The sequence below is a fragment of the Desmodus rotundus genome, chromosome 3 (genome assembly GCF_022682495.2).
Source record: "Desmodus rotundus isolate HL8 chromosome 3, HLdesRot8A.1, whole genome shotgun sequence".
Taxonomy (NCBI): Eukaryota; Metazoa; Chordata; class Mammalia; order Chiroptera; family Phyllostomidae; genus Desmodus; species Desmodus rotundus.
The window spans coordinates 35,748,645-35,774,991 of NC_071389.1; the positions used below are offsets into that span (position 1 = coordinate 35,748,645).

At 57.8% G+C, this 26,347-nt stretch overlaps 1 protein-coding gene across 14 annotated transcripts in view; it reads right to left on the reverse strand.

Moving 5' to 3' along the window:
• Positions 1 to 26,347, reverse strand: part of LRP8 (LDL receptor related protein 8) — a 73,514-nt gene that overhangs the window by 21,282 nt on the left and 25,885 nt on the right. For 2 of the 14 annotated variants that reach the window (XM_053920767.1, XM_053920761.1), the window contains exons 3-10: positions 19,185 to 19,307; positions 11,342 to 11,470; positions 7,813 to 8,193; positions 6,593 to 6,715; positions 5,722 to 5,844; positions 3,719 to 3,796; positions 2,420 to 2,539; positions 2,220 to 2,345 (exon numbers count right to left, since the gene is read on the reverse strand). In XM_053920767.1, the coding sequence (XP_053776742.1) occupies positions 2,220 to 2,345; positions 2,420 to 2,539; positions 3,719 to 3,796; positions 5,722 to 5,844; positions 6,593 to 6,715; positions 7,813 to 8,193; positions 11,342 to 11,470; positions 19,185 to 19,307 (1,203 nt within the window). The remainder of the gene's footprint in view (positions 1 to 2,219; positions 2,346 to 2,419; positions 2,540 to 3,718; positions 3,797 to 5,721; positions 5,845 to 6,592; positions 6,716 to 7,812; positions 8,194 to 11,341; positions 11,471 to 19,184; positions 19,308 to 26,347) is intronic. The other 12 variants (XM_053920769.1, XM_053920768.1, XM_053920775.1 and 9 more) reach the window with 10 other exon arrangements.

A 26,347-nucleotide genomic window follows, 5' to 3' on the forward strand; every position in this document is an offset into this window, starting at 1 on the left:
AGTGCAGGGGTGGGGGGTGGGGAGGGGGGGAGACCCAGCACAGAGCCACATGGGGCCGGGTGTGTGACCTGTGTGCAATGATGGAGACTATTTCAAAGGCAGGGTGGGGGTGAGAGGGAAGGTGTGGTACAGAGAGCACAGAAAAAAGGGGGTCCCAGTGCCGGAAGGAGAAAGGGGGGAAGCTGGCTTCAAGGCCCAGCTGTGCCACTGACAAGCTGCGTGGTTCTCCTCCTCCCCAAATGAGGCGATGACACTTCACCTTCCTGAAGGCAGGGGCTGGGCTACAGGACATCTTCAGGTGGTTTTTACTGACAGCTGTGACTGTGGCAGGAAGCCAGCGTGTTTATGATTCGCGTTTGTGTTTAACTGCACTTTTTTAATTTGGCGAGTATATTTGTTAAAGCCGGGGACAGTAACACAAGGAAGGCCTAGGATACAAGCTGCAACAGGAGAGAGCCCAGGCGGGGCTGCTGTCAGCTCACTGGGAAGTCAGAGAAAAGGGGGCCTTGGAGACAGGGTCAGGGGCTGGCCCGAGACGAGCTGCGGCTGCCCATTGCTCCCTGGGTGTGAGTCTTGTGAGGACCCTTCGAGTTTAGGAGATGCGCGCCTGAGAAGACAGGTGCGGGCAAGCGGCTGGGGGAGCGCCCCTAGCTGCACTTAGACGCTCACCTGCGGGGGTCTGTCTGCACGGGCAGTTGTGTGTTGTCTCCACTGCATGTATGTAGTGCACACTGTATGTTACATGTGTCCCGCGAGGGGGTGAGAACAGACTGCATGTTACATGCGATGTGCTTATACATGTTTTGTATATTGTACGGTTTAGGTGGTGTTTCGGGGGTTTATAGGCTACGTGTCAGTTACTGTGGCTGCTATATTGTTATAATCTACATACACTGTGTATCGCATTTGCGCCTCTGAACCCCAAGCTCGTGGACCCGCCTGCCTACTAGATGTCTAGTTTCCCTAAACGTAACACGTCCAAATCAACCTAATATTCCCCAAACCTGCTTTTCTCACCATCTCTCCCGGCTCCAGAAATAGCAATCCTGTTTTTCCAGCTGCTTGGCAAAAAACCCTTTGCCAAGGAATCATCTTCGACTCTTCTTTTCTCTCACAACCCACATTTAACTAATAAGTAAGCCCTGTTGCTCCAATATAAGTCCTGACTTTCAAAATTCATCCAGTCCTTCCACCTCTCACGTCCCCAAGCCACCAGCACCTCTTCTGGGTCATTGCCAAAACCTCTTAAATGGCTTCCCTGCTTCCTCCCTTGCTCCCTACAGTCTGCTCTCAACACAGCAGCCGTGGTAGCCAGGTGGTGGCCGGTTAAAATGCAGGACGGCCCACGGCCCTCCTCGACTCAACACCCTCAAAGGCTCCCCCCGATTCAGAGTGGGATCGAGAGTCGCCCTCACAATGGTCTGGAAGACCTTTGCCATCTGCCCCGAGTCACCTCTCGGAGTAATTTTCTTCTTCTGTTGTCCCTGCTCGGCTGCACCGGCTTCTCACGGTTACTTGAAACCAGGCGTGCTCCTACCTTAGGCCTCTTCTGTTCCTTAGCCTGATGCTGTTCCTGTAGATAAATGCAGGGCTCACTGCTTCACCTCAGGCGTCACCTTCTCATGAAGGCGAGGGCTTCCCTGACCACCCTGCCTAAAACTGTAACCCACTGCCCTCCCGGACTCCCCCTCTCCTTCCCAGCTTTATATTTCTCCTTAACCCGTGTTACCATCTGCCGTGCACGGCATTTTTATTTATCTGCTTTCTCATTTGTCTCGCCCACTAGGATATAAGTCCCACGAGGGCAGGCGAGGATTTGTGCCTGTTTTGCCTGATGCTGCACCCATGCCTACGGCAACCTACGGCAACGTCGGGCGTCCAGTATAAAGGACGGAGGAAAGGGAATGAATCAGCTGGCTGGTCTGGCCGTGTTAGGTCTGCAAGTGTCGTGCTCTTTGTGCGGGCTGCCTGTGCTGTGTGTGGTCTGCATGGTCCAGTCTGTCTGCATGCTGGGTGCAGTGCGAGCGCGGTCTCTGTGGGCGGAACTGGGTGGCTCCACGCTGGGTCCACGGGGTGGCAGTGTGCAGCGCAGTGCGCGCGGAGTGATGTCCACTCTGAGCGCTGTGTGCGCACAACCCCTCCTCATGTATACGGGAGCACCCGCTTTCTGTGCCCCCCCACGAGCTTCCCCCCCACCCCGACACCGCGGGTGTCCATACCGACGGCCTTGCAGTTCTTGGTCACTGAGTCCATCTCGTAGCCAGGGTGGCACTCGCACTTAAAGTAGCCCTTGTAATTGACACAGATCTGGCTGCAGGCATCGGGGTCCTCGCACTCGTCCACGTCTGTGGGGAGGAGCAGAGGTCAGAACTGGCAGGAGGGCCTGCTTGTGCTCGGGGGCGAGAGGGGCGGGTCTCACCGCCACAGGTCTTCTGGTCCAGGAGCTGGTAGCCCGCCGGGCAGGTGCACTCGAAGCCGATCTTGAGGTCAGTGCAGATGTGGGAGCAGCCGCCATTGTTGTGCAGACACTCATTCAGCCCTGGAAGGGACACGGGCTCCTGAGGGTCCCGGAGCCCAGCCTGGGGTGGGGGCCAGATGGGGGGGCCCAGAGCTGAAGCAGAGACTCAAGGCGGCGGGACTCCCATGGGGCCGGGACGCTCTGTGGCCTTGCTGAGCCTCAGCCTCATTAACCAGGTAACTGGGCAGGAGGTGGGTCAAAGAGGGGCAGGTCCTTGCTGAAGGACAGACACACAGACAAGGACAGAGCGGAACCAGAACTCAGGTCCTTTGCCTCCTAGGCCAGGGCTCTGTCCACTGCCAGGCTGGAGGCAGCTTGGCTGCCTAAGGTTTTTCCTTTCACAAACAAGTTTCTCCCAGCTCCTCCTTCCTCATGACCTCAGAGTTGAAGGATCCTATTTGTACCATTTCTATCCTGGCAATCCCTCCTGAAATGCCCCTGCGTCAACATCTCCAGCCTCGGAAGACACCCCCACCCCCACCCCAGGCAGCTGGCTCCACCTGGAACAAAGCTCCTCCTCACAGGGTCAGCCTCTCTGCAGTTTCTGCTCCTGCTCTCAGCTCTGCTGCGTGGGGTCGACCAGGGTCTAATGGTTCCTTCAGAACCTCCCGAAAGCACTGATTTCTGACCCCCTACCGATCTGTACCATTTGCCCATGTCCCACTCTGGGCAGCGCCCAGAGCTAGGCCATCACATGGGAGTCTGAAGAGTCTTCCCCGGATTGAGCTTGTGGTTATCTAAGACCTCCAGGCCTTTTTCTACACTGAGCTGTTGCTAAGTCAATTCTCTCTTACCATTAACTATGATGGATTTTTTCACTTTTCCTCAGCACCTGTCTATTCCTACACTTAGTCATAGGCCTGGTTCCCGGATCACCAACTGCTGCAAAGGACGAAGGGATTCTAGAAGTCATCTAGTTCCCCTGTCATCCGCTCCCTCATCACCTTTGTGGCAGGGTCCCAGTGGAGGCCAGAGAGGCCAGGACCAAGGCTCACCAAGTTCTCACAGCATCTTCTGAGCTTTAGAATCACAGGTTAATTCTGCAAGCAAGGGAAGGTGCCGCACCACCCCTCTGCCCTCTGGGCTCATGCATCGCCACTCCAGCCAAGCCAAGCAGACCTGAGCTGAGCCAGCCATGGCCATGCAAACAGCTGGTCTGAGCTGCCTACCCCAGGCCATGCACAGCGGTGGGTGCCCCACCTCCAGCCTGAGCCATGCGTAGGGAATGTCCCCCTTTACCCCTGGGCCTCCTCCTGTTTCCCCGGGATGTTGGCATAACTGAAAGAAGAAGACCAAAGCAATCTCATAACTTGGGGGGGACTGGAGATGACTTGACCAGGCCCGGCCCTGGATGGCCCAGCCCCTTGGTGCGGGCCGAGCTGTGGCACCTCTGGGGTGATCTCTGTGGGGCATCACCCGCAGCGGTCTTTGTGTCATTCCAAGCCCTCCCTGACTTCCGCCATCCGTGTTATTCCCTCAGCGTTGTCCATTCATTTGTTCACTCCTCACTCCCTGCCCCATTCATGCACTCACCTACTTCCTCCCTCTGCCTTTGCAGGCAGCAGCAACTCAGCACTCCTATTCCTGAACACTGATGCAACGGCATGTGCAGGACGGCTCGGGCAGGGGACAAGGGGGAGCACAGAGTCCTCCGGGGCTCAGGTGGTCAGGGAGGGAATGAGTGGTGGGTCCGGCCCTGTCGCTCCCTGTCAACCCTCCCCTGGAAGGGCAGAACCAAGGTGGCAGCTGAGGGGGAATCTCTGGGCCTTGCCCGTTCTATCTAGCCTGGAGGTGATTCTTCTGGGGGACCTGCGGGGGAGGAGGGGGGCAGGTGGTCCGGAGAGGCCTGCCCAGCACCACGTCCCCATGGAAGGAAGGGGCAGCGTCACTCTCCCAGCACATGCACGCGTCTGCATGCACACACACACCAGCTCACGTGCAGAGGCACGGACAGGCCCGTGGACTCCACAGACATTCACGCGGACGTAGGAGCACACACGGAGACACGTGATGCAATCCCCTTGCCTGACTCAGAGAAGGAGCCCTGGATGCAGATACTGGCCTCTCGCCAGCACAGACACAGACACATACGCACGTACTTCTCATGGGTGAGTCATGCCAAAGACGAGAGAGAAGAGTTGAGTAGGTTAGTAGTCCCTGGCTAATTCCAAGTCCGGGCAGGGTGGGGTGGGGCTGGGCTCCATTGCTCCCTCTTTTCCCTGGGTTCCTTCTTCTAGGACTTCTCGTGGCAGGGCCTTGGGGTGTGAATCTGTCATCTGCAAGCTCAAGTGCAGGCTGAGTGACCTTCACCCAGCTACTCCTCCTTTCAAAATCAATTTCAAAATCCTCAACAGGGACAGAAACATGCCGTTCCTATGGCATTCCAGAGCATGAAGCTCTTCTGAGTGCCCTGGAGGGGAGGTGCTGGGTGAAAACATGTCTGCCAGGAAGGGAGGGAGGGAGGGTTTGCCCTAGGCTCTGTCCTCCCAGGCATTCCCTGTCCAAACCCCTGACCTCAGAAATGAACATTCCTGGAGCCCACACTGCGTTTCCTGCATGTTCTCTGGGGGCCCACCCCACCTACAGCCCAGACTCTCCTGCTCTCCCCAGCCAGGCACCCACCCTGACAACTCTAGCCACCGGGACAGCCATCTCCTGCCCCTTACTCCTGCCCGGCCTGTAAGTCTGGGTCCCAGAAAGTCCAACCTCCTCGGGGCTCAGGATGACGCTACCCTCTACTGCTGGTCCTGTCCTCCCCTCATCTGAGCCAGGTGGCCTCGGCACGTCCGTCAGTGGTCCACCTGCCTGCTATTCCCACCTTTTCCTACTGTAGGGGGTGGAAGGCCTCAGAGGCCAGGGCCCTGGTTAGGAGAGCAGGGCAGAAACACTAAGTAAGAGAGAAGGCTCCGGAGTGAGCACACACTCAGAGGTCTGATGTGAAAGGAGCAGAGGCTGGGTTTGTGATAGGAAGCGTAATTTTTGAGCATCTGGGCTGGAAAGGAAAGGCCTTGTGTTTGTAGATATGCAGAACAAGAGGCCCAAAGGCAAAGAGCTCAGTCAGAGGCCCCAACACAGCACCGAGTCCAGAGAGACGGCCAGGACAGAAGGTGTGCAGAGGGGCAGGCGAGGGCCGGGGCTCGGCTGCCAGGAGGAGGCAGGGAGGGAGGGTTAGTCCAGCAGGTGGATGTAGACAGGTACTGTACCACACTCTTTCAGAGGCTCATCCGACCAGTCCCGGCAGTCCCTCTGAGAATCACACACTTTCCCGCCGTCCACGCACTCTCCACTCTTACACTGAAATCTGCGGGGACCCTCACATGTTGGTTCTGTCGGGCCAGACAAGAGAGTAGACAGCGCCTGTGAGACCTTCGGCAGGGAGGCTGGGCGGGCCCATGGGTGGTGAGTGGAGCTCCAGCCCCAGCGTCTGCAGGGCTGGTAGCAGCTCTGCTCCCAGGACAGGACCCCAGGGATGCCCAGGATGCCCAAGCATCAGCCAGCGGGGCAGGGCTGGGAGTCTGGATCTGATATGGTAGTACCAGGACCCTGGGGGCGGGGGGGAAGCAACAGCTCAACAGACACCCTGGGGGCTGGACCAACCACCTCCTGAAGGGGACCTATGTGCCAGGGGCCCTGGAGAGGGGAGGCTGCCTCACTGCGCATTTCCCCAGAAGACCAGTAGGTCAGGGCCCCTGCTCCTGCAGGGGTGAGTGATGACCAGAAGAGCCATCTGCGAATTAAGGGGGCTCCCTGGGGAGGATGACTCAGCCTCTGCCCAGTCTGGGACTTGGAGACTTAGACATGGACAAAAGGTGGGGGCTGGACTTCCTGCAGTGCCATTTCATGTCCCTGTAGGCTTCTTTCAGCTTTGGCAAAGTCCTTAAAAATCCAGTTCTGGATCCACTAGGGCCCTGGGGAGGGGATCCGGGTGGTCTGGGGGCAAGTGACGCTCTGGGGAATGATGCCCCTCAGGGACCAGGGGCAGGCAGCTTCCAACTCTGCTCTCTCTGCCCGAGTTCGGGGACAGGTCAGGCTTCTCGTGGAGGATGCTGCCCCTCTGCCTCTGACCACACGCACCCTTTAGGCAGCCAGCTTCGTCACTCCCATCCGGACAGTCCTGTTCCTGGTTGCAGCGCTTGATTGGAGGGACACAGGTCCCATCCCCACACTGGAATTCATCCCCACGGCAGGTCCCCAGTGCTGCAAGGAGAGCCAAGGAGAGAGGGTCAGACCCAACATGGCTTTGGAACAGCTCTGCCCCCACCCCGTACCTGCCCCTGGAAAGAATAGAGGCAGTGGCTGAGCTTGGGAGTTCTCAAAGGACACCTGACCAAGGCACATCCATACAGATAGGGAGACTGAAGCTCAGAGAGGGGCAAGGCCTCACCCAGGGTCACACAGCACTCTGGCTGGCAGAGTCAGGACTAAAACCCAGGTCTCCTGTTTCTCCGTCTACTGCCTCTCCCCAGGGCTACACCTCCAGAGGACGCGTGGTCTTCTTTTGCCTTGGTGCTCATTTTTTAATGACTTCGTCCCTTTAGCAAAGCCTTCCTGAGCACTCGCTGTGTGCCGTGCTTGCCAGGCTTGGGAACCCACGGACTACTAAGAGCTTCCCCATCCTCTAGGACAGGGGTCCCCCACCCCCCACCCCCACCCCCGATCCTGTTCTGTTGAGAACCAGGCTGCAGGGCCGCCCTACCGCCTGAGCTCCGCCTCTTATCCCCTCCTCCCCCACCTCCTCGGAAAATTGTCTTCCGTAAAACCAGTCCCTGGTGCCGACAAGGTTGGGGACCTCTGCTCTAGAAAATCAAGGGTGCAGAGGTGGGTTGAGGAATACAGAGGGTAGCATAACAGGGTGGGATATGCTGTAAGAGAGGGCAGCTTGGGGACCTGCAGGAGCCTAGGGGCAGACCCAGCCCAGCTGGGAAGGTCGGAGGATTCTGGGAGAGTCCTTGAAGGATGAGCCGGCCCAGCGGGTGGGAGGGTTGCGCAAGTTCCTGGGTGTACCAAGGTCTCCCTGCGATGGAACTAGTGGGTGACTGCCTGGGACTGAAAAGGGCAGGGGTGGGAGGTATGACAGCGAGGGCATCATCGAGGGACACAGGTACCGCCGAAGACCCTTGACCTTTGTACTTAGACCTGAGCTCCGCGGCTTAGTAGCCACTTCACTTTCACCACGCTTGGTCTCCACCACAGTGAAACAGGGTTACTTGGGCAGGAAAGCAGAGGGAGGCGCGCCTGGCAGACGCCGGGCGCCTCCGCCGCGGGGCCGGGCGCTATGGAGGGGCGGGGCTTACGGCAGTCGGCCTCGTCCGACTTGTCCTTGCAGTCGCGGTCGCCGTCGCAGCGCCAGCCCAGGTGCACGCACTCGCCGCTGCGGCAGGGGAACTGGGCGGCGGCGCAGGCGGCCGGCGTGGACGTGGCCCCGGGGCCGGCGCGGCCGCAGAGCTCGGCCGCCTCGTCCGAGCGGTCCTCGCAGTCGAACTGGCGGTCGCAGACCCAGCGCTCCGGGATGCAGGCGCCGCCCTCGCCGCCGCAGCGGAACTCGCGGGGTCCGCAGGCCGGGCCAGCGCAGCCGCGCTCGTCGCTGCCGTCGCCGCAGTCGTCGTCGCCGTCGCACACGAACACGGCGGCCAGGCATGAGCGGTTGCTGCACTGGAACTCGTGCGGGGCGCACACTGCGCGGGACAGAGAGCCGGTCGGCCCGCCGGACCCCATCTCCAGCGACCCGGCCCGCAGGTCCGCTGCAGGGGCCCGGACCCTCACCTCTGGGCCAGAATAAGCCCTACCAGGGGGCTGAATGGTGGACGTGCGGTCGGGAACAGCAAATGGGGCATCCGGTCCTGCCGGGGTTATAGGGGGTGACTTTGGGCAACACACTCGCCCTCCCTGAGCCTCCCCAGCCTCACGAGAATGGGAATTCCTGTCCTGCTGCCAGGGGGAGGGCGGCACTGGGAGTCTCTAAAGTGACAGAGCGCCGCCTGTCTCAAAGTACTCTGTGATGTTCCTAGGAAATGAAATGTAACAGGACACTGACTCTTCCAGGGAACAAGGTCCATGGCTGTCCCCTCACAGCACAACTCATCCTCCCCACCCCACCCCCATTTGCCGGCACCTACCCTCTAAGTCAGTCCCCTGGGCTGGCATCCAAGGCCACTGGCGTGGAGCCACCACTCTGTCCCTTTACCTACTTCACTCTTGCACACACCCTGGTTTCAGTCACACTAGATCATTTGCACACGTTCCCACCTCTGGGCCTTGGCTCAAGCTGTTCCATCTGCTGCGTCCACACCTCTTGCACACCACTGTCTCTACACTGTACACTGATGAATTCTCATCTGTCGAGGGCCCAAAGTCCTCGACACACTTTTTTGTAACACACTTCATGCTCCCCTGCTTGGGAAGCCGCCCTCCACCTCTCTTCTCCTGTCGGGCGCCTTTCACATCATGCTCAGTATTTGGGTCTCATGGCCTTCTCCATCTGCCCGGTGACCACAAATTACATTGCATGGGGACAGGCTCTGAGATCAACCCGGCGTTGCCCCGAGGGCCTGGCATAGAGCTCTCTGCAGTGGGTGGGTGGATTGTGAGTGGGTGCTGGACCAGGTTGGGCGTGAGGCCTGATTTAGGGGTGTATGGTAGTTAATGGCACAGGTGGGGTCCTGGGCTTCCCCTCTCTCCTGTGGACCGCTCTGAGCCGCAGTGTCTAGGAGGGCCTTGGAGATCACCAGCCCAACTTGCAGTTTACAGATGGGAACCTGAGGCCCAGAGAGGGGAGCAAGTTTCCCAGGGTCACACGGTGCAGGCTGACAAGGGAAACAGAAGTCAGGTTAGGGGCTCTTCCTGCCTATTCTGACTCCTCTCAGCGTTCTGGTTTTCTCCTGGAGTACAAGCTGTTTCCAGAGCAGCTCCTTCCCACCCTCCTCCCCTCATTCCTAACACAGAGGTCAAGAACAAGGCCCCTGGGGGGCTAAGGTGGGGGCAAGCCTGTGGCCCAAGGTAAATGGAGGTGACAGCACCATACCTCTCCATGTGGGGGCGCTAAGAGTCTGTTTTTATTTTCTGACGGAACAATGTCATTTTTTCATGTTATTGAACATAAAAAGGAATGATGCCTTCAGTTTCACAATGTGGGCAGCTCACGCCATGTGTTACTGACAGGGCTGTCAAGTTTATGACAGCTGCGTTCTTCCCCTTCTGGGCTTTGGGATGTTGAGGCATTGGCGGGAAGAGCACACAGCCCCGTGGCGTCTGCCCCTCGGGACTCTGCTGATGCCTAGACTAGCTCGCCTCCTCCCCAACCAGACTCAGCTTCTGCATGTCCAGACCGGGAGGACTCTCTGTGTTCAGAGTTCTGAAAGGAAGTGCTTCTTTATGCTGACTTCTCTGTAAGGTTCTGACACTGACAGCAGCTTAAGACCTATATTCTCAGGCCTATGCCCAGAGACGCCACTCACAGCATTCACAAACGTCATTAACTCTAACCATGGAGGAGGGGCGCACTGTTTATCCTTTGTCCAGGTGGTTGCGAGCTGTAGCAGAGAAGCCCACTGAAACCTTCTAACGCCCCTGTCTGCTTTAGTTAACAGGGAACTTTCCTGCTGCCACATGCCCTGGTTGGAACTATTCCCACCCCCTGCAATAGTGGCCGATGGCCTTCATGACCAAGGAAACACCTGGTCATGGGGGTGAGGAGGTGAGAGTATTCTCACTGGTGGTGAGGCCCCACAAAATTATCCAGCTGAAGAAAAGAGCCGACGCCATCACTGGGGCTTTGAAACGGCTGGCCCCAGCCAGGATCTTTCCCGCATACCCAGCTGCTTCCTGCTTCAGACACATCCAAACTCCAGACTTAAAATCTTAAGAGTGCTGTGACTCAGAAGCCTCCAGAGGAGCTGGCATTTTCCCTGGGCCAGGAAGGATGATGGGTAACATGCAAATACAGAAGTTGGCGAAAGAAGTAGAGAGGAAGACAGTGGTGGGCAAGTGCCTGGCAAAAGCTCCAGGCCCATATCTCAGCCCAGCCTCACAGCCGAGTTATCAACAGCCAGTCTGTCTCCCCCATTAATTAGGAGTTCCCAGAGGGAGGACTGTGGAGGCCTTTCCAGAGCCTGGCTCAGGCCCTGCACACAGTAGGTGCCCATCAAATTAAAACAAGTGTGGCCCAGCCACGCTCCACACTGGCCTAGGACCTGCTGGCCTGCTCTCTGGGATGGAGATAATCCTGTGCTTGAAGCTCAGTGATGTGGAACTGTCCCAGTGACCACCTCCATCTGTCCCTGCCAAGGCCGCTGGGATGTCTTCTCCACTCTGCGCCATTTGCGCTCAAATCCGAGATTTCAGCAACAGTCTTTCACACCTCAGGAATCCGTCATCCTCTTCCCACCCCCATACCCCCCCGCCGGCCCCAGACACTGCCAGTGCCCTGGCCCAGGCCACCACCACGTCTTGCTATGGCCCCGTCTGTTCTCCTTGCCCTTGCTCAGAGATCAGTGGAGACATATGGAATGGATGAGCGAATGTCAGGCATGCTAAAAACTCAAGCGCTTTGCTGTCCAGACTTGAATTTGAATCTCAGTGCCTTTGCTCAGGCTTGGGTACTTTTCCTCACTTGTCTGAGCCTCAGTTTCCTTGCCCACAAGACAGGAATGATAATGGCTGCCTGTGAAGTGGTTGTGAGGATGAAAGGAGGAAATGTCTCCGAAGTGCCTGGCCATCCTAGTGTCCTGATCACCACCCTTTCTTCTCCACCAACGAGCCCTGCCCCCCGCCCCGGGGCTGCCTGACCACGCTGGGCAGACCCTGGGGGATCTGACCCCGACTCACAGGTGGCACAGCCAGCCTCATCCGCTCCACTCTCGCAGTCCTTCTCCCCGTCACAGCGCCACGAGGCGGGCACACACTTGTGGCTGGTGGGTCCACAGCTCAGCTTCTCTGCAGGACACACCTGTTTTGCTGTGGAGACAGACACATGTGCACGGGTTGGCCAAGGAGGACACAGGGCATGGTGCCAACCAGCCCTACTGCCTGGCCCCAGCCACCTGGCCTGAGGCCCTGGGAATCCATCAAAGCCTCCCTGTTCGTGCGTCAAGTCTCTTCATCTGAGAAGCCCGTCTGCCCCTAAGACTGTCTGGATCCTCTATCCACCGCTGCCTTGTCTAATTCCTTTTCGTGTCCCCTTCGTCCCTGGCACTCAAGCCTCCTAGATCCGGTCAACCCCTGCCTGCCTCACCAGCCCCACCTCCCACCGCTTTAAACCTCCCCTTTAAGCTCCAGAAACACGAAGTTGCCATGCCTTTCGTGCGTCTGTCATTTCCCAGCTGTGCGTCCTTGAGTGAGACATGCCCCATTTGGGCCTCGGTTTGCCTTTCGGATCAGTGACTCCATGATCCGAACCCGTAGATCCGAGGGGTTCAACATGGCCCAAAAGCTCCCCCCACACGACCCACCCCTCCCCAAGTCCCTCTCCTGGTGACAGTGCAAGCCGGCTGCTGAGAGCAGCCGCAGAGTGGCAGGGTCCCGTGGGACCACACAGCTCTAATTACTGCAGCCGCAATCAGAGACTGACTCAATCAGGGGCTTGAAGCCCCAGGGCTGATTCTCAATTTGGAAGAAAGAATGAGAACCCTGATCAGGGCTGCGGATGCCTCTCGCCTGGAGCATCTCAGGATGACCCATGTGACAGACCCAGCCAAGGCAGATACATCCCAGACCTTGGTGGCTGGCTCCTGACTGCCTTTCAGGGTGTACAAGAGGCCAGAACACAATGGTCTCCGGGATGCGCTGGGCAGTCTCAGTCTTCACGATAACTCGGCAGGGTGAGAGTTATCTTACGGCCTCCAGCACGGAGCCCGGGGGTATGGGCTCTGGAGCTTTGCTGCCTGGGTTCAAATCCTAGCTTGGTCAGTCACTGGCTATCTAGCTCAGCCAACGACCCTTATCTCTGTGCCAATAAAGTGGGGATAACACTATTCCTTACCTCACAGGATTGTTATGATGCTAAGTTAATGTCTGGAAAGGACTTAGCACTCCCAGTCCCGTGGGCACGGATGACACTTAATCCGCAGCGTACCAGGTGAGGACTCCTTTATTCTCTCAGTGAGATCTACTGGGCACTGCTGTGCAGCAGGCCCAGCGGTAAGTCACACCGCTGGTTAAGAACAGAGTGAGGACTCAGTTAGCTGTGTCTGATGCCAGAGACTGGGCGGAGTCCACTGCACCTGAAGGTGGTGGGTGGGTGTCACCTGGCCCTCAGCTCTTCTCTCCGATCTCAGACCAGTTTACTCTCCTCCACAGCTGGGGGGACAGGCCATAAGGGATGGGGAAAACGACGTAGACAAGATGGGTGGGGACAGGTGTCCGAGTCCAGGTCTCCAAACACCACTGTGCCATGAGAGAGGAGCTCCTTAGACCCCGGTGTGGACCCCTGCAGAGTTATCTCTACAGCACATTTCATGACATAGAAGGCCGCCCATCGGGAGTACGGGATTCACAGGATTCATTTTACGGAAATTTCCCTTAACAGACGACTATTGGGTTGAGCCTGGGGTAGCCTTGGGGCTGCAATGCCGGGTGTTGAGGGGCCTGGGAGTCTGGAAGTGGGGCTCTCCTAGAGCCCCTCTGTGACCAACACACTGCAGGCACATCCCCTTCAGGGCCCACCAGAACACAAGGGAGCTGAAGCAGACCGGCACTTCCCATGTCCTCACTAAGGGGTGAGGGTGTGGGGATGTGAGAAATGCGGGTTCCTGGGCCCCAGCTCATAGTAGACGGAATCCAGACTTCGAGGACAGAGCCCAGAAATCTCCATTTTAGCAACTCCCCCCACCCCGGTGATTCCCACGCACCTGCTTTGAGAACACCCAGGTTTTATCATTCTGCAAGTCCAAAAGATATGGGATACTTCGTCCCTTTGAAATCCACTCCTAGAGAAGTCATAGCGATGCTCTATGTTTGCAAGTCCCTGAGAGATCACTGGGATGGAGGGACAAGGGACAGGGTATCCCTGAGCCGGGCGTCAGGAAACCACCTCGCAGGAGAGTTGGAAGTGAGTCATATTCAGGGATCACCTCCGTGGTGTCAGGCTGCTCCACGCAGAGCACTTGATGGTTTCCCACTTCACTCTCATCCTCACCCTGCCAGGTGAACAGGCCCTGAAGGCTGTAAGCGTAAGCTCCAAGGGCACCGTTCATAAAGATGGTCATGTCAGCGTTGCCCACGGAGCGAAGCAGGGGAGCGGTCCCTCATCCATGTTGCAGCCAAGGAAACTGAGGCTCAGAGAGACCAAGTACTGTAATGGCCCCAAGATGCACAGCAGTGAGAGGCGGAGTCCAGGTTCCTCTGATTAGAGCCCCGCCCTTTCCATCAAGCCCCGCAGGTTCCTGTGGGTGGAGAAGTGGCTCCCAACCAGCTCCAAACTCTGCCCCAAAGCCCAGGTGACTAAAGTGTCCTTGACCATCCACCCTACCTGTGGGGGCTTGGTCCTGCAGACCCCACTGCAGCAGGCAGCCGCTTGAACTTTTAATGAATATTTATATAGTTAATTGCATAACCTTTCAGCAAGGACAATGATTAAACAAGCTGTCTGCTGCCTTTCTTTATAATTAATAAGACATTTGCTGTGTCCCTAAATAGACAGCTCTAATGACAGGCTCTCAAGGATTCAGCAGTGCCTGACTCCATCCAGCCCTCCTGCCCTCAAAGAGCAAAGGGACCGTCTTGGAATGCCAGGACTCGGGAGGCCTTGGAGGTCACACGGAGGAGCAGACATCAGAGGACAGGAGACAGAGGCCAGCCAGGGGAAGGGGCCTGCTGCGGCTACTGCATGCTGGCTGTTCAAACTGCCAGTCCTTCCTGGAACCTTCCTGTCTCGGTTGTGATGTAGCTCCTCCCCAAAGCCAGAACGTGAGCCTCGCTCTCCAGGCTCCTGGGCCAGGCCTCTCACTGCCTAGCCTTGGGAAGTGCAGTATCTCCCTATGAAGTGGGTAAGTGCAGTATCTCCCTATGAAGTGGGTACGATCATTGCTTTCATTTTATGAATGAGAAAAACACACCCTGGAGAGGGTGAGTCATTTGCTCAACGTCTTGCAGTGAGGGGCAGAGCTGGACTTCCTTCCCAGGTCTTGACTTGAAATTCACTGCCTGACTTTTTGCACTTCACCACCACAAGGGAAAGGCAGGCCCCATGGGTCCCCACCCCTGCCCCGTCAGTCTCCCTGACATCCTCGGGATGGAGAGGGGTCCTGGTGGAAGGAGCGCACGGGGCCCCTGCTCAGGCAGGCAGGGTCTGCAGGAGGGCCGCTGGCCATCTGATGTCTACTTTCTGGATGACCAACGCCAAAGGCCCCGGGCAGTACGATACAGGAGGTAGAGTGTGGGTTTTGAAGTCAGACCTGGGTCCAAACCTTATTTACTAGAAGGAAGTTCCTTCACAAGTCACTTAACCTTTCTGCACCCTGGCTTTCCTCATCTGAAAACAGGGAGACATAATCTTCCAGAGTCGGTGGGGGGTGGTTTAAATGGAGGAACATCTGAAAATTTCTATTCTCTGAGCCTGGAACAAACTCAGAGCTCAGGAAACAGCAGTTGCCCTTGTTTTATTTCATAAAATGCAAATGCAAAGGGCTGGGAGGTCTCACTCCTGGGGATGTGCATTATCAGGGCCCAGGATCAGCCCCCGCCCTGAACGCGCGTCTCTCTCTCTCTCCATCTGTCTCTGTCTCTGCCCCCCTGTCTTTTTCTCCAAGGGCCGATTCCTGAGGGAGGCCTTCCCTCTGCTGTCCATGTGTGCCTAGGTTCTGAGAGGCAGGAGTGAGGAGTCCACTGTTTCAGACGTCAGGAATTCTGCAGAGCCGGCAAGGGTCTGGCTCGCTGGAGCGGCTGTAGGCATTGGTAAATTCCCAGAGCATCCTGCCCCAGAAATCCAAACCCACGGGTACTTTCTCTAATTCACAAGTTCACAAATTAATAAAAAGGGGAATGTCTGTCGAGTAGAAGAATGGAAGTGCTTGACGGCTGCTTATTGAGCAACTTGCCCGCAGTGTCGGTCACGTGAGGCTTAGGGGCAGACAGCCTCCAAAGGGGGACTGCCAGCTCCAAGGAGACCAGAGCTCAGGTAGTGCAAACTGTCAGTGTCCAGCCGCTGCCCCAGGAAGCGGGGCACGAGACCATCCGCCATGTGGAAGGGGCAGCTGCACCAGCTCCTTCACATGGGGTCAGACACAGTACTGGTAGCTGGGTCAACCCCTAGCGTGCTGGTGGGCACAGAAAACTCTGGGCTTCCACTTCTTATATAGGAAGGTGCTCTTGGTTAATCAGTGAGGTCCTCTTCCAGGTGGAAAGGTTCTAAGATTCATGAATAAAACCCCCTTTTCAAAGAGCAGCACCCACGACTGTAACTCATTCACCTTGAACCACTCTCTCCACTGCCTCCCCTCCCAACAGATGCCTGAAGGTGGGTGAGAAGCCCCAATCAAGTGAGCTATAATTAGAGCTGAAATGCTACTTTCATTAGGCAAATGTCCCAGGCTTTCCTACTGTGACTCCTGGCTACATTTGGTAGACACCGAATCCAGAACCAGAAGGGCAGAGAGCTGGGAGAAACCCCAGCCAGCTAGGGGTAGATGACATGGTGGAGGAACAGAAGACTGGGGAGCTGCTCTCAAATCCCTTTCCCTCTTGATGCAACCCCCCCTCACTTATACTATCCCCCGATTTAAAACCACTGTATGTGAGGGAAAGGGCCTGAAGTCAAAACACAACAATAAAGCCAACACTGCCGGTTTCTCCAGCACCGACACTCAGCGTGCACGTTTTTCACTCGGTCTGGCGTCCCCAGTAAGGCAGGTACCATTACCCCCATTTTAAAGATGAATAAGCCGAGGGCCAGAGGGATTGGGCAATTTGCCTCACAGGTTAGAGGGCCTGATCCCAAATACATCAAACACCGTACCCCACCTCATTTTACTACTGCCTATAATCTTTCTTTGGCGGGGGAGGGGCTCAATCCTGGCACAGTCCCCAGAAACCTGGTAGGCTGTGAAGGTTGCTATGACAACACCAATTAAATGGGCAGTGGGGTTGGCTGCGGGGTTCCCATTCAGTCAGGAAGCTGTGAGCAAGCCAGCTTACCAGGTCCTGCTGCTCCCAGTTCTGCTTGACCCTCGAGCTCCCACCCTGGCCTGCCTCCTCCAGGCAGCCCTCCCCACCCATAGGCCTGCGGGCCTCTGACCCGCAGTTCTGCATGGGAAATGGGATCCTGGGCCTCGTGTCCCAGCCGGGCACAGGCAAGGGAGAAAGAGGGTCTCAGAATCCTAAGAGTCTAGGAATCTTAGAATCATGGTCTTTAGAATTCCAGAATTTTAGAAACCAGGGCCCAGAGAGGAGCAGAAAAGTATGCAGGACCTCATAGCAAACCACCGGGAGAGCCCAGAGAGCTGGGCCTCCCGAATCCCTGGATGCAGCCTTCGCTGTGCTCCCATGGGGTGCTCTCTCAAGCCTCAGAGAGCCTGTGGAGCCTGTTGTCACGGAAGGCAGACTAGCCAGGAACAACCTGTGTGTCTTGGATGCAAGGCCCTCAAATTTTCTAGGCCTCCAGTTACTCAGTTGTCAAATAGCAGTGCCTCAGAGCTGGGTACAAAGCAGGCCTGGGAGGCATGAGGGGTGAGACCAGAGGACCTCGCAGCTCCCAAGGATGGGAAGGCAGCAAGTGCTAAATGGCCAAAGAGACAAAGACAAGGAAACGTGGGGCAGGGCAGGATGAGGGAGAGGGGCAGGCAGCAAAGAGAGTCAGCCCCAGAGAGCAGGGGTGGACAGGGCCTGGTAGGGGGGAGGGAGGAGGAGGAAAATGAAAAGGGACATCAAACACAAAGGGACGTGTGGGGAGGGGGGAGCACAGCTCTCAGGCAGCAAGAGGATGGGATAATAACAGTGATGAGGCTCCCTCTCCTCCCCTTCTGCCCACAGTGTCCAGGGTAACTGCTGGAGCGAGGGCTGGCCCAGCTGGTGAGTACGATGGAGGAAGAGCCCCCTGTGGCCACAGCCCCCCTCCCCAAAAACACACGCCTGTGTCCCTAGTTAGCTGAGTAGCCTTGGGCAGGTGGGTGAACCTGTCCCAACCTGTTTTCTTCTCTCTAAATGGGGATCCAATCCCCTTTCCAAGGTTGTCAGGAGGAAGAGAGTCACGGTGGGTGTGGCTGGGCTTTGTTCCTTTCGAAGCTCCAGGACAGCACTGGGTTTGGCTATGGGGGGGTTGGGCAAAGGATGGGGCCTGGGGCAAGACAGGGAAGGTTGGGGCTGCAGTGCCAGGAGGCGAGAGGGGGGAAACCAGGGGCCATCTCAGACAGGGGTCGCTCTTACTCTCCCTCCCTCCCTCTCTCTCTCACTGGGAGACTGGTAGCTCTGTTGCTAGGAGACAAGGAAACCCAGTTATCATTAGCTGCAGCCCTAGATGGGACTAGATGGGACACCCGCTTCCATTGTCCCTGCCCCTGCCTCTGGGGCAACTGTGACCCCTAATGAGGACCCAGGCAGGTCTCCCCCAGCCCCACCATCCTCTATGTGCTGCATTACCACGCCCATCCCCCGCCCTCCCCCGCGCCCCCCCCCCCCCCAGCCTTTTGTCTCAGGCTCACTCTGCTGAAACTCTGCCTCCAGGACCACTGGGTCCTTCCCCACCCCCTTCTCATCTCCTTTTTAATTTAACAAATGTCACAGAACGACCTGCCTGGTGTAAGTTTGCTTTGAGGATTAGGGCCTGGAAAAGAAATCTCAGAGAGATAAAGCCCGGACTATGGGAGGCAGGCCTGGGGCTCAGCTCTGGCCTTCCACCTCACCCCTGGCTGCCTTGCTGTCACCCAGTCTGCCCTGGAGACCGGGAAAAACTGGGGCCTCAAAGTCCTGGCTGGGGAGCCTTCGGCCAGTCACTCAGCCTCTCTGAGCTTCTGTGTCCTCCTTTGCAAAATTCAGAAAGTGACAAGACCTGCCTCAGGCGGCTGCAGTGGGGAAAAGATGAATAATGTGTACAGAGAGCGTAGCACTGTGCCTGCCCCACAGTACAGGCTTCAAAAACACCAGGTCTCATTAGTACTGTTAGAATTACGAGCCCTGGCTGTGTGGCTCAGCGGACTGAGTGCCGGCCTGCAAACCAAAGGGTCTGGGGCGCTGGTTTGATCCCCAGTCTAGGGCACGTGCCTGGGTGGGGGGCATGCGAGAGGCAGCCACACGTTGGTGTTTCTCTCTACTTCTCCCTTCCTTCCCCTCTCTAAAATAAATAAGTAAAATCTTTATAAAAGAAAAGAATGACGATTAGAGTCCTTTCGCGGGGAAGGCTGAGGCGAGGCCCAGAGGATGTGCTACGGCTACTCCTGGGCAGAAGGCTCAGTGGGGCCGTTCCCAGCTCCTGGCGCCATGGGAGCAGGGCCCAACGTGCAAGAGGATGAAGAAAGCTCCAAAGCAGACCACGAGACACCAGCTACCTTCTCACCTGCTGTTTGCCAGGAGCACACCCCGCCCCCCCCCCAGCCCCTGAGGACGAGGACGCAGCACAGAGTGCGTCTGGGGCTGTGTTTCACAGATCGCCTCACCTGAGCCTCCCAACGGCCCTACAGGGAAGACTGATGGAAACCGGGCCGGGGCAAGGCCCCACCCCAGCCCAAGGGACAGGACTCACTGCAAGTGGCCTCGACCTCGTCGGAGCCGTCGGAACACTCCTCCTCGCCGTCACACTTCCAGCGCTCGGGGATGCAGTGGCCGTTGTCACAGGTGAAGTCACTGTCTGTGCAGGTCTTCTTGGCTGCAGGACAAGGAGAGGGGTGTGAGGGGCCTGGCGGGCAGCAGACTGTGGGGTGACCGAAACGCTAAACCGCATGGCCTTCTCCGCCCCCCCCCAGGGCCTGGGGTGCCCCATCACCGAGAGGAGAGGACAGGAGAGAAAGGCTTTTACTGAGCACCGGGTGGAGACAGGGGATGCCTGTCCTGCCCTCCAAGATCAGAGCTCAAGTCCAACAAGGGTAACAGGATCCTTCCATCAAGGGAACGGCCCTTACCACACCTCTCTCTTCCCCGGAAATCCAGTTCCACGGGCACAGCCTCCAGGAAGCCTTCCCCTCTGTCAGTTCTCAGTCCCTTTACCTGCCTGTCCTGCTCCCCCAACCAGCCCAGAGTCGAGGCCTCGTCCACAACCACCAGAATGCTGGGGATAATAAGTCATAAGGGCAAACGGTTGCTTTGTGGCAAGATTAATAAGGTGTCCTCTGTTCAGGGTGGTAGAAAGAGACGATCTACTGGGCAAGACACCCAACTTAGTTTCTGCCCCCCAGGAGGCCTCCACACGGTGTGGGGTGGGGCGGCTGAGTCCCAGCTCTGCCTCCTTCTGTCTGACCTGGGGTTGTTACTTAACCTCTGAGCCTCTGTTTTCTTCGCTATACAATGGGAAGAAGGAAACAGAGGGCTCTGAGGGGAGTGACAAGAAGTTGTAATGTGTAAAGAACACGCACGAGGGCTCCTGGCACACAGCAGATGCTCAGTAAGTAGCAGCTATTGCTGTTTTTATGGCTGGAAGTCTTAATTAGAAGCAAAGGAAATGGGGTGTTCTGTGGCCTCCCAGGGGCTGTATGTGGCAGGCTGAGATCTCACAGCTGGTGGCAGAACGGGGACAAGAACGCAGAGTCCATCGCGGTTTGCTGTCTTCCCTGTCCCTCTACTGGCCTGGTGCTCCTCCAATGTAGGGACTATGTCACATTCAGCACAGGACCTAAATCGGGGTAGCTCTCTATGGGGGCGGCGAACCCATCGGAAACGTAGCTGCCCAGCCTCTGCTCCCACGCTCCAGAGCTGGGCTCCCCTTCTCCTCAGAAGCTCTCTCCCAGTGGCCAGCCTTGGATTCTGTGCATCCTCCCACAGGCCCCCAGCTGCCTCTGGAACCACATGACTGCCACCTCTCCCACCCCGATGCCCCAGCAGCCTGATACCGATACTGCCTTTTGGTAAACCATGGCTCATAACCATCTGAAAGCAAGTACAGTCGTGAATCACAGCACCCGGGGCATTTCCTAACCTGGACGGCAGAGTGTTCTCCACCGGAAGCTCAGCGTCCAGGAAAGAAACACACATCCCAGTGCTTTCTTTTTCCTGTTCCAGCATTCTCTGAGTGTGTCCTGGGTGCCAGTCTCTGTGCCAGGTACCTTACCAGGAAACCTCACCTCAAAGGGCCCGTTTGTCCTTCTTGACACGTGGGAAGATCTAAGGGTGCTACGTTACACACCCAAGGTCACATATGGGTGAAAGCAGGGTCACAATTTGACCTCACAGCCAGATGCCCAGGTAGCTGCTGTGAATCCCGTTTCACACAAAAGGAAATTGAGGATCAAAGAGGTGAGGGTGGAAGGCAGCAGAGATGGGATTTCAATTCCAGGTGGCAGTGGCCAAAGCTTAGGTTCCCTCCATTAAGTTCCTCTGCCATCGCAGCCGTCCAGGCTAAGAATCAGGACTCCAGACAGGCGAACGCAGTGTGACTAGGTCCAGGAGCCCGGGGCTAGGCAGATCAAGCAGAGCCTGGGGGTACCTGCACAAGGTGTTCCCCTGGATGTGGCCACAGTGGGCAGCAGAATACACCTGGGCTTATGACAACCTGTGCTCTAATGGACTGCCCTGGGGAAACTGAGGCAGGCAGCATGCCACTTTCAGGTTGGGGACTAGACCAAACTACCTTGATGGGCCTGTCTGAAGTGTAACCACGTGGAAGGATTTGGAATCAGAGCTGAGACTGAATCTCTGGGTGACTCTGGGCAAGTTCCCTCCCTCTCTGGGCAAGTGGGGATGGTGCTTTCCCACGCAGCACTGACACAGGACACAAGGCAAAAAGGCTCTCCTGAGGGACCTGAGTGAGCATCCCGGCCAACTGAGCCCAACAGTCCCTCATCAAGAGGCTACATCAGCACTGCCAAGTGATGAGGGCTGGGCAGCGTTTTGAGGCTGTCGGAGCAAGCCACGCCAGCCCCCGCTCTCCTGGCCCCAGCTCTCCTGGCCCCAGCAGCCTTGGCTCCAGCTCCCAGGGTGATTCCCCAGCTGGGCTGGAGGCCGTGGCTCCCTGTTTCCAGGGATGCATGTCCCTCCATGCCAGTTGCCTCTTGGACAATGCCCACCTCTGTGAGTCCCTGTACTCCACGGCCCAGGAGCAGTACACAGTCATCCAGGGTCTGCGACATCATAATCTGGTGCCATGGCAACAGATGAGCTGCCACAAAGGACTTGGGATTCCAGAGGGCGGTGGGGAGGGGCTGATACCAGGGCAGAGTGGGGGAGAATGGGAGATCCAGGACAAAGGAAGTGGGAGTGGCTATTTATAATAAGAACACTGGCCAAGGAAAGTGGCCGACAGTCCTCAGTCAGTCGAACTCTGCTCTGCCACTTGGGGGCTGTGTGACCTTTTCCAAGTTACATAAGTTCTCTGAGCCTCACTTTCTCCACCTGCACTCAGAGGTAATATCCCTGCTTCACCACACAGCACCGCTATGAGGAGACAGCGGGCTAAGGATGGAGCAGGGCGTAAAGTGGGAAGCGTACTGGTGCGAGTTTGAGGTGTGGGGGGTCAGCAGCCCCACCTGCGGGGTGTGACACTACCCACCAGTCACGCTGGGCCTGCCTCCTCGTACGGAAATGGAGGTGTGGTGCCCACTGAACCTTCAGCCCCTCTCCACACCCACAGTCTACGATCTGGCCAAGTTATTATGATCACTCAGTACCCCCCAGTCTCCCCGCCCCCAGGGCGCCCTTCCCTGAGAGAATGTGCATCCTTCACGCTGTCCTTCCCCACCCACACTCATCCCACAGCCCCAGTGCAGACCGGGGGCTTCAAGACAAAGATCAGTCCGGGCTGCCAGGTGGAACTGCTTGGCGTGGCTCCCTCTTGGCAGCCGCCGTGCTCGGTCCTGACACAGCCTGGAAGGCCTCTGTGCGGCTCTCCCACCCTGTAAGCCAGAAAACCAGGGCAGAGAGAAGTGGCTGCCCCAAGTCACAGCACGTACCCGTGGGACGGCTGCACCTGAACCCAGGGGTTCTCACTCCTGGGCCAGAGAGCAGCCAGGAAGCCAGGGGAGGACCACCTGACCCAGCCTAGGGGTCAAGGAAGGCTTCCTGGAGGAGGGAACTGTATTCAAGGAATGTGCAAGTGAGGAGAGCGATGAAAGGCCTGGGACACAGAGCAGAATGGCCATGCAGGGTTGGGGACCTGGGAGCTCCACTGGGCCAGAGGCCAATGCCTGGCACGAAGCTGCTCCTCAGAGGCCCTATGCAAGAGGCCCAGCTTTTCCTGAGCTCACGAAGAGGTGTACCCTGCCTGTGCTAAGCACAGGGCTGCTTTTGAGCAGCCGACAAAACCCACGGCTCCAGGCTGCAAGGGCTGCCTTCAGGGTTTCCTAGCAGAGGAAGAGAAGGCAGAGGGCAGGGCAGAGGGCAGGGCAGAGGGCAGGTGGCCACCTGCCCCAATGTTTGGGACGAGACACTTATTTTCCCCCTTGGAGAGGCATGGTGCCCACCGGCTTGCCGAAGGCTCTGAGAAAGCCAACAGTAAAGGTATTGAACTGACTTTGTTTCCTCCAGCACTCCACAAACTTGTTTAGCCAAGGAACTTCTTTTTTTGGTTGCCACATATGTTAGTTCCCCAAGAAACAAGTGGCCCAATGAACCACACACGAGGAAACACCGCTGTCATGCAAGCCCCTCCTTCTAGAGATAAGGTGAGGCCTGGAGAGGGGAGGACCGGCCAGTGGCCACACAGCAGAGGCTGCTCCCACTTTTCTGGCCGACTCCACCAGGCAGTGAAAAAGAGCAGACGGGGCTCACAGAGCACTGGGGCCAGAGTGAAGCTGAGGGGACGCCACTGGGGACACCCCAGTCCTCAGAGCAGGGGCGTGCCCAGAGGAGGGCCCAGGGTGGGAGAAGGGGGTTGACACCAGGCCCCGTGGGACAGGGAGCTGAGTGGAATGTCGGAGATGCAGGCTCTGTCTGCCCTCGGGTTTCTGCAGGCAGGCCGTGGGCCTCCAGGAACATTCTGTGAGGGCAGAGACCCGTAGGCTAGGTGGATTCTGGCTCACCATTGTCGCTGAGCCAGCTGGGGTGTGTCTCTTCCCCTCCCGGGGCAGGGGAGAGTTTGAGAGAGCAAAGATGAGAAGCCCTGCCTTGGAGGTCAGTGCACAGAAGGGCCTAGTCTGCTCCCACCGCCTCTCCTGGCCGGGACCAGCACTGGGTAGCCTGGCCCCGGGTGGCCTGGCTCTGGCCCTGTGGCCCAGCCTTAAGACAGCTGGGCCACTTGTACCCGAATCGGGGAGATGAAAGGGCTGCTCCCCCCATGGTTACCCTTCTGCAGAGCTTGCCAGGCCCTGGCGTTGCCAAGACAACCGCTGTCAGCAGCTCGAAGATCCGGGGTGGGGGCAGGGGGCGTGCCAGCCTGCCTCTGGCCTACTAACCTGGCAGGCAGATTTAAATGGCAGCCCAGGAAGCTACTATTAAACTGTCACCCCAGTCAACGGACGACAGACCCGGAGTGTTCTCTGGCTTCTGCAACAACACAGCAGGAGTGAGAGGGGGAGGAGCTGGTGGCCCGGAGCAACCTGTACCCCCCCCAGGAACCCGCCCCCACCCCGTGCCCACTCACACACGGCCAGGGCCAGAGCCAGCGGTCCTCTCAGGCTGCAGCGGGGCTTGGCACGGGGCTGCAGCACAGCCCAGCGCCTGGAAAACTTACTCTTTATTCTTAAGCAAAAGAACCCTTTTCCCGAGTGAAACCCCAACATAAAGGGGAAGCTGTACTTCTGGAACCCCATCAGCTGTTTCCCCATTACCCCCCTAACAGGCCTGGTGGGGCCACGAAACCCGGCTCACAGCCTGTCACTCACAGCTCTGAGTCCCAACCCTGACCCCACCGCCTCCCCAGATGCGTGATGTTCCTAAGAACCTGGGTTTAAAGACCCCGTGGGTCGAATACAACATTTAGGACAGCTGCCTTGGGTTTAAGGGTCTCACTCTCTAACCCAAGACTCTAAGACTGTGCCTCTCTGATAGGCTCACCCTCGGCCCTGCAACGGGACCCCGGGACAGTCGCTGCATGAGTCAGACCCGTCAATGGGCTTTGCCACTGCCACCGCCCCCCATTCCAGCCCTGCATGGGACTGTGTCTCTGAGTCCGCACACCGACAGTCACACTCAAGGCTCTTGTTGGTGCCAGAGAGGCAGACAGTTCCCACAGCGTCCTGATGCCCATAGTGTGGTGGGCGGGGCTCCGCTCTCGGTTTTGTGGGCCCCCCAAGGGTTCCAAGGGCTCAAGCCGCCACCATCCATCAGCAGGTGACATATGAGTTTGCTTCCTCTCCCACCCTCTCACCCCACCTAGGGAGAAAGAGCGAATGAGGCAGCAGCAGGTGCTGGGGGTGGGGCAGGGGTGGGCCCGGGAAGGGCTGGAGGAGGAGCATGAAGGGGTGGGTGTGAGAGGATCACTCTCCAGAGGGCAAGTTCGTTTCGAACCGGGTGAGGTCCTCAGCCTGGGTGTCCACCTGGCCCCACAACAGTGCTTCCCCATCCCCTCCTTCGTGTCGGCGTCCCCCTCACACACGAGCCGACACCAAGCCGGTGCTCAAAGAATACCTGTGGCCCCACTCGCCTGACGGATCGCAGGACCTCTTCCCACTTTGGGCCTCAGTTTCCTCATGTGAAAAAACCTTCAAGGACAACCCCCTCCCGCCCCCCCAGCTGCCATTCTGGAACTAAGACACAGGTGGCTTGTGGTCCGTGGTGCTGCCTAAGGCCCCACCAGAAAGGTCACTCGGGGCTTCCCACGACCAAGGCCCTCCTCCAGGCCCCTGCGCATCCCAGCTGCTCTCGGACGGACGCTGCCCGACCCCAGCCCTGCTGTCACCAAGGGAGGTCCAAGCCCTCACTGGGGTATGTGGGACTCCCTGTCGCCACGGGGAAGATGAGCGTCTCTGAGGTACAGACAACAAAGGGGTCTTCCTGTCGCAGTGATTTGTGGATGCAGGAGGTATTGAGCCAGTGACAGCTGTGAGGGGGTAGGGGGATGGGTGTGGGGGAGAGGTAGATGGAATCAGCAGGAGTCCCTGGCTGGCGCCTGCAAAAGGACCAGGCACCATGCAGGGGTGCCGCTTGGTGGGGCAGGCAGTACACAGAGTAGATACCCATGGCCCAGCCCAGTTTTTAGTCTTGGGCTGCCCACCCTGGGTTTGGGCCATCCACTTGGCATTAGGATTTTAGGTCCCAAGGAAAGAGCTGGAGGGAAATGCATGGTATCCTCAGGGTGAGAGCCTCCAGAGCACCGGAGGTGTGGCAGGAAAACTCCCTAGGACCTCCAGCCAGGGTCCTGCCTGGCTCCCGGCCACACACTGCCTCTCCACATGGGCAGAGGCACCTGATGGCCTCAGTGGGGACTTGGCCTCCGCTGACCAGGGGACCTTCCTATCTAACCCCAGGAAGGCCACCTGAGCTGGGGGGTCCACAGCTCTGCCTCCCTTGGAGAGACCTGAGAGCCTGCCAAGGACCCCCACCTTCCAGGCCCTGTTCTCCTCCGGTGGGAGGAGTGGCAGCTCTTCTGCCTCTTCTTCTGCAGCAAAGGAAAAGGCTCCAGGTCTGTTCTAGCCCAGGTCTGCCACCAGCATGCTGGGTGACACCAGGCAGGTCTCTCTGGGCTCTCTACCTTTCCCCCACGGATTTCAAGTGGGAAACCAGGGCTCCCGGGGCAGAACTCTACAGTTAAGAGTGAGGAGCCCAGGCCAGAGGGGCCTGAGAACCCATGCGGGGCAGACACTGCCTCAGTCAACAGCCTGG